Genomic DNA, 7581 nt, shown 5'->3' on the forward strand with positions numbered 1-7581 from the left:
GAATGACGAAAAAAGCCGACTACGCTCATTTGTTTTTCCCCACGAAAACACGTCCCAATCCACTCAAACGCTATCATCAATGATCACAGATTTTGGAAGCTTTGGATATGGAGCACACAAACTCACTTATGGTCCAGACTATAATTCCACACTCAAAAGAGAGAGAAAGAAGAGAGAGAAAAAATTGAACGAGGTTGAAGATGATGACGCTCTCAACATCTCCTTCATCTCTTTCTAGAAGTTTCGGAACCAGAAGAATTACGAATGGCGGAAGATCATTTGATCATACTTTCTCTTCTTTCTGCTTGCGTCGCCGAATTTCATGCTCATTTCAATGGAGGTTTTGTTTTCAATTTTAACTTTATTTTTTTGTTTAAATTGAGGTTTTACTTTTAAATATGGTGAATTACGCTGTTCCGTTGTTCTAAGTGTTCAATTTCGTTGTATACTTCTCTTTTTTGTTTTAATTTGTTGATGAATTGATGACCGATGGTTAATTTAGAATATGATTATTGATTATGAATGAAAATTATGGTAGAATTGTTACTTTTGTGAATGATTCGATATTTATTGCTTAAAGAAAACTATAAACTGCAATGTGACTTAGTTTATAGTTTATCTTACTCTTATACTGTAAACTGCAATCCGAAATAGTTATTTTCTCTCTCCATATTCTGATCACTTGTTGTCGTTATTGAGAATTGTATCATTTATGTGTGGCATTGGGATGTTTCGACAATGTGAGAGGAATTTTCTTTGGTGAAAGACCTTGTTATGTTTGTGTAAGATTATAGACTATTTGAGAGTTTTATTGACTTCGCATGTCGAGATTCGAGTGCTTAGAATAGATTAGCTGAAATTGATAATAGTTGATCATTGTAGCTTAAATGAAAAGTTAGGTGATACTTTGTGGGTTTGAAAATGATAAGCTGGCTTTGAAGCTTTTAAGAGCCAATAGTAGCTGAAATTGATAAGCTTATTGGAAGGTGGATGGATGTTATAAAGAATGATTAATTTGAGAAGCTACATTCAATAACTGAAATTGATAAGCTAGACGAAAGTCGAAAGGGAGTTGAAAGTTAAAAAGTTTCTTGCCAACCCTTTTAATTCTAAAATCTAGCTTAGAAAGTTTAATGTAAGTAGGTAACCATTAGTACTTACCAAACACTTCTAAATTGGAAGCTGAAATGGAGCTCTGAAGTATTTGCCAAAACAAAGCTTGGTCTGTTCTATTGCCATGAGCTTAACTTGTAGTGAGCAGAAGTGCTATCCCCACTTGGATGAAGACCTAATGTAGCGGATTTTACTTGTACAAAATAAGAAAAAATAGTAACTCATGTCATTCACCAGTTTAAAGGTCATTTGGGGGGGTGGGGGGGGTGGGGTGTTTGTCTCTTGACTTGGTCCTTGCCTGAGGTAGAATTTTTAGCCCGACTTCCTCACCAAAAAAAGAAAGAAAGATACCAAAGAGAAGTTGAGGTTTTTCTGTGACTTAGGTCGTGTTTAACAGGGGAGGAAGTCCTTTCTTTAATTTCCTTCTTTCATGGATTAGTAGCGAAATTAGTCTGCAAATGAGTAGAGCTTGCTTGAGAGTGATGAATGGTAAGACTAGAGTAACCTTGTAATTTATAAAAGATGATTAGCTGACATCAACTGGTGACTGTTTGGGAGAGTGTCTTTTTAATGAGATATTGAATGACTTTTAATAGGAGATTGGGTGATATGAGCAATGTATTGTGTATATAAAGTTTATTTGTTCTTTTATGTGAAATTGTACAAGGTTTCAGGGAAAGTGGAAGCTATTTCCCTGTTGTACACCTCAGTGATCAGTACCTTAGAGCGAACCATTCCAAATCGTGTAAAACCAGAATTATTACATAGTTTAGTTCCTTATGCCCCATTTGGATGTAGCAGTCAAATGGACAATTTCTAATTTTGTGCAAATTTGAGATGCTTACCTGAATTCAAGAGAGGAAGAATTTTCAACCATGAAAAAATAATGAAATTATCTTTGATGGAAATACTTTTCATCAGGCAATTGTCTGCTTTTTTTTCCTGAAATGGATCCTTAACATGACCAAGTGGTGAACTGAAAATGTGGTTTCTTGTTGGCTTTAGTTGATAAATCGTTTTTCCCATATCCTCTTTCTGTTAACATAGGAAATTATTAGACAAAAGTAGGATTAGCGTTACAACCATTATACATTAGAGAAACATCTGTGGCAAGTGGCGCATGATTGGAGCACAAATGTACAGTTGTTTGGAATTTGGATACATAAGTGGATTGGAGGGATACAAGAAAGAAGAAAATTGATAAAATTAGATGTAACTTGAACTCTATCTACGAGTTCCTGGATTGTTGAAAATAACCTGTAAAATTAGACCTCCAGACTCCTTCCTTTTGCTTTCCCTTCATTCACATTCAAAGGATTTGGCTTTTGTAACTCAAATTCTTATAGGGCTAAAGTTCAAATGTTTTCTTGCAGGGCTCTAAACAAGCTTTACAACCCTATGCAGAAAGAGGATTTTCGACTTTTTGCACAAAAAGCACGGCAAGGGTCCAATCAGCTTGTAACTTTTCTTTATTATGCTTATTCTTGATTCTTCTTGTGAAGTTGCTATTTGGCTTGTCTAGTATTCGGCGTGTAAAATAAATTGTGGTAACTTTGCATTGCTTTTGTAGATTGATTCAATTCAGAAGATGATACAAAAATAAAAAAATCTGAATTAGATAGTGTAGTATTATCTGACAATAATATTTGCCAATAGTTTATGTTGAGCTTGCTCATTTTAATCACTTAATATATAATTATTCATGTCCGCAATATATAAAATGTTTGGTGCTTGTTGAGTACATGGTCCATCGATGAATTTTCCGATTGTGTATCAACCATTTATTAGATTATCACCTCGTTGCTTATGATTCATTTTAGATTATCGAAGACTCAGTGTCTCCTCTCTCAAAACTGACCTCTATTAATGCCAGGTCATTAGCCTCTTCTCGTTGCATGTTAGAGCAATATAACTTGAATGTCAATTCGGATCAACTGATGCCTATGCGAATCTTTTTTTTGGTTAAAGGTTTAATGCTTCTGCAACATGTGACCTCTCAAATTATAGGTGTTGGTGTTAACTTTTATGTCATATGTTTATCTGACCCTTGCTCTAACTCTTGAAAAAGTTCTGTGCGATGGTTCTTTCTTGTACATTGCATTAGAACTCCCTCTAGATTTTAAGTTACCAGCATGTTACATGCAATGAATGCATTTGCCTATATTTTCAATATGCTGTTCCATAAATAATGTATAATCTGTTGCAGGAGTACAGGCTTGATGATAATGAGAATCAGTGTAGAACTGCAGACTTGTATAAAGATCGATATGTTTTTGGTGCTTCCGACCTCTCGACTTCAAATCAGTGCACACCAGATGAAACTGTTACTGCTATGGACATATCAACCTCCTTTAAATCAACTCAGCAGTTGCTAAAGTTTGTCTTTCTCTTAGGGATACTCACAGTCCAGGGTGCTGAAAAAGCGAGTGCTACTTCAAATATTATGGACAACTTACAGTCAGCTAACTTCTTTGGAGACCTTAGTGACATTAGCACAGGTTTCGCTTCAGTTAGGAAAATCTCCCTGCAACTTTTGCAATTTGCAACTCGTATTAAGTTATTGTCAAACTAGACTATCTTCGGAAGTGATACTTAGTTTTAGGTGTAGGGAACCCAAAGCTTAACTCTTTGCAAAATCATCAAAATTGTTTATTCCCTAAAAGCCCCTAAAATCTGCTTTTTTATTGTTAACTCCAGAAGCACACCCCCCCCCCCCTCTTCCTTTCACCCTCTTCCAAGGAATAAAAGAGAATATAAGGCAATAATATATTGGCGTTCTAATTCTTGCCATGATGAAAGATACTGTCTAGTATATTTTGTGCCTTATTTCTGCTAGTCATGGCTGCCTACAGTCTCCTTTATAATAACTTCTCCTTTGTGTCAATGTACATGGATCATTGTACTGAAGTACATGGATCATTTGCATCTCATATTAATTTTGGTAAGCTAGTGATATATGTTCTTCTGCAGGCATTCTTGTTGATCTTCTTCTCTGAACTTGGGGACAAGACCTTCTTTATTGCGGTATGCACACATAAATGAGTTAATGCCTTTTTGGTCAAGTTGATATGGTGCTGATAGGTTCTTTTTTCCCTTATATTTTTACTTCAAAGTATTTCCTCCCACTGTAGTATTCTATCTTAATTTCAGCCTGTTATCACTCTTCTTTCTGCAGAATAGAAATTCTCTATGCTGTATATTTTACAGTCTATTATCATTATCAATATTGAATAGTATATGAAGCTAAAGAAGCAATTATTCATGACCAAAGCTTATGAAAGCCATACATTACTGAGTGTCGAAGGCATTGTAATAGTATGCCATCTCTGCATATCTTTCTGTCAGCCTTTACTCTTTATATTGAAGCTTAATGGATTTTGATGTTCCTGATGCATATTTTTGCTTCCTTGTTCAGGCATTATTAGCAGCCAGAAATTCTGCCACAGTTGTTTTCGCCGGCACTTTTGGTGCACTTGCGTATGTTGTCTTGTCAATTTATGGTCCTAACATGTTATCTGCTTTAACAGTTCATTCTCTATGATCATGGTGCTTTGTCCTTTTACATGAAATTGTGTGAATGCTTCAAGAGGCTGGATTTTAAAACCTTAAAATCTTTTTTATATTGTGAGATTCACTATTCAATACCATCAAGTAGATCAATCATGCCACAAAGAACTAGAATATACTTGATTTACTATGTTGATGAAGAGATTTATACTTTGAAGTTTGCTTCTTTGATTTTGGGTTCTATTTAACAATAATATCTGTGATTTGAACAGGATCATGACTATAATATCAGTGGTACTGGGAAGGACTTTTCACTATATTGATGGTGTCCTTCCTGTCAGGTAATGTCAACATGTTCTGATATATTTAAGGCATCAATGTGTTCTAATAAAAATTCCTATGAAATTTTGTACTGAACTTGTAAATGTGCATGTTTATCTTATCGAACTTTAGAGGCCTATTTCAATGGATCTTACATAAATATGACTTACTGGGGCTTAGCCGAATGTTGGAGGACAAACATGATCTGGAAGGTTGGAATAAAGATCCTCGGAAACCAGATGCTTCTTTTTGTTATCAAGTTAGAAGTTTTTAGAACACATTTGCGCATTCTCATAATGATACAGCATTACTGAAAATAGGTTTTCACGTTGCTGTCTTGCTGCAATAAACATATTGATATGATGCACACTGATTCTGTCTAGACCCCTAGGGAAGTTAGAAAACTTGTGTGTCATACTGCTTTTATGTTAATTCTTCTCACAATAGCTCCACAATGTCAATTGAATTGCAGTTTTGCAGGGAGTGATTTGCCTATTGATGATATTGCTGCTGTCTGTCTCCTGGTAAGTTTTTATACTTTTAATGGCTTGATAATTAGGCTGCTTAATACATGTCCAGAATCTGTTGCTAAGTGAAGTGATGAAGTTTTCTTTAATCAATGTTTCAGGTGTATTTTGGGGTCACGACGCTGGTTGATGCCACTTCAAGTGACAGTCAAAAGGCAGAAGATGAACAGAAAGAGGTAGTTAATAAGTTATATGATTGATGTACAAAAATCAGAAATTTCTGGAAATCATGTGGGTTTAATATGAATGAATTATGAGCTGAACGTGTGGCTTATCTAATGTACCTTCACATGAAGATTATCTAACAGGATGAGGAGTGCTCTCAAACTTAATATTGATATGGTTTGAGGTAAACATAAGATAATGGCTCTAATACACCAAGTGCAAATGTTTATTCTTCATCTGCTTCTCTGTAAAATTTCGGCTGGTGTAAACTGTAATTAGCTACAGAACAGATGGACTACTTTTTGAAGCTATGATTGTGTCATGCAAATACACCCTAATGTATGTTTATAGTTCAGTTAAATCTGTCTTAAACAAAGTACGGTTTCCTGTGGCATCTTTCACTCTGCTGATTGGTTGCCAGTTTGCTTTTGTTTCCTTGTGGACTTTGTTGACCCTCTCCTTTGCTTGCCCAATTATCTTTCTTCCTTTAAAGGATAAAGGAACACAATGCTAAAGGACATAACTTCGGTTGTCTTTTGAACCAGGCTGAGCTGGCAGTTTCAGAATTTTCTGGAAATGGTTCTGGGATCTTAGCTGCTGCTAGCACAATTGCAAGTACATTTGCATTGGTTTTTGTTGCTGAATGGGGTGACAAATCATTCTTCTCAACTATAGGTGAGTTTACTGTGTGATCTAATTTGAGATGGAAACTAGTAGATAAGCTTACTAGTTGCAAAAAATGAATTTCTGACCTTTTGTTGCCAGTATTTTTGCTGCCTTTTGATTATAATTGGATTTATGTCAGAAACAATGATTGCTAATGAATCAATTTGTTACACTTTTGTAGCGCTTGCTGCTGCCTCATCACCTCTTGGAGTCGTAGGTGGAGCGTTTGCTGGTCATGGAGTAGCAACATTGGTAATTTTTTTCAAGTTACATAATGTAATCAGCAATTCAGCAGCTTCAAAATTCTATACTGGGATTTAGTTATGTTTTTTCATCAAATTTCATGTGATCTGATGGCAAGAAAAACAGATTCAGTGATGCTTCTTTGTCTGATATGTTTGGAAAACTGTGTTTGGAACTATAGCCAAGAACTAAAATCTTGTCCAATGAAATTGGTCCATTTCCAGCTTTTGTTTTTTCCGCTAAAACGATTAATATGAAGTAAATTACTTGCTCGACTTCAAGTCTCTCGCTCAAGTACTTATTCAGTTGTCTAATTGCAGCTAGCTGTAGCCGGGGGATCTCTACTTGGTAGCTTCTTGTCTGAAAAAGTGAGTGTTCGATCCATTTCATAATTATCAATCACCCGTTGAAATCAATTCCCTCTCGCAATAAGCCCCCATCCCAAATAAGCAATGATCACATTTTCTATAGACGCACATAAAAAGGCCAAATTTACATCTCTTTTTGATTTATTGTACCACTGTCCTTTACTTTTACGATTTGTTTGGTAGTTTATAAATAATGATGGTATTGAAAATATATTTGTACATAATCTTGTAGCAGAAACTACATGGTAATGCAAATTAGTGAAGAAAAAAGGGTATCAAGGGTTGGACAAACAACCTTGCACATTGACATGATATTTTTCCTCACAAAAATACACATAATTAATTACCGTTGCACTGTACCATCAAAATTATGCTTTACAAGCTCTATTGTTTAATGATTTACACCGAGTTCTGATCTGATGTATAGGTCATTTCGTACGTTGGAGGTGTTCTTTTTCTACTTTTTGCCTGCATAACATTGATCGAGATAATCCAAGGTTAGACACTCCCCATTTGTATATTAGGATGAATAGTCCTATGTTGCCAATTTGTAGAAGAGCAGCATGGATTCTTTCTAACAAAGACCGTTTATTTCAGTGTAAATTCTCTCATTATTCTTTGTTGCATTAAACTTCATTTGGTTAATTTTAAATTTACCTCATGACTCTTTC

At 35.2% G+C, this 7581-nt stretch overlaps 1 protein-coding gene across 3 annotated transcripts; it reads left to right on the plus strand.

The window, feature by feature from the left end:
• On the plus strand, nucleotides 1-7581 carry LOC104892218 (protein PAM71, chloroplastic). Of its 3 annotated transcripts, none has more exons than XM_010678081.3 (12): nucleotides 1-340; nucleotides 2487-2552; nucleotides 3328-3622; nucleotides 4084-4137; nucleotides 4529-4590; nucleotides 4893-4961; nucleotides 5414-5465; nucleotides 5570-5644; nucleotides 6179-6308; nucleotides 6481-6551; nucleotides 6863-6910; nucleotides 7338-7581. In XM_010678081.3, exons 1-12 carry the CDS (start codon nucleotides 201-203, stop codon nucleotides 7410-7412), a joined length of 1137 nt encoding a protein of 378 aa, XP_010676383.1. In that variant the 5' UTR covers nucleotides 1-200; the 3' UTR covers nucleotides 7413-7581. The 3 variants fall into 3 exon arrangements, with proteins under 3 accessions (XP_010676383.1, XP_010676382.1, XP_048501151.1); XM_010678080.3 differs by having other exon boundaries at nucleotides 3-340; nucleotides 2487-2571; nucleotides 3320-3622; XM_048645194.2 differs by having other exon boundaries at nucleotides 288-340; nucleotides 3320-3622.

This window comes from Beta vulgaris, chromosome 5, assembly GCF_026745355.1.
Source record: "Beta vulgaris subsp. vulgaris cultivar EL10 chromosome 5, EL10.2, whole genome shotgun sequence".
NCBI classification, from domain to species: domain Eukaryota; kingdom Viridiplantae; phylum Streptophyta; class Magnoliopsida; order Caryophyllales; family Amaranthaceae; genus Beta; species Beta vulgaris.

Bases quoted from the DNA above. Each gene is read 5' to 3' on its own strand.
- LOC104892218 (XM_010678080.3), top strand. From the start codon at position 201: ATGATGACGCTCTCAACATCTCCTTCATCTCTTTCTAGAAGTTTCGGA. The intron at 5,466-5,569 runs GTAAGTTTTTAT...TCAATGTTTCAG, and splicing joins TTGCTGCTGTCTGTCTCCTG to GTGTATTTTGGGGTCACGAC. The intron at 6,552-6,862 runs GTAATTTTTTTC...GTCTAATTGCAG, and splicing joins GTCATGGAGTAGCAACATTG to CTAGCTGTAGCCGGGGGATC.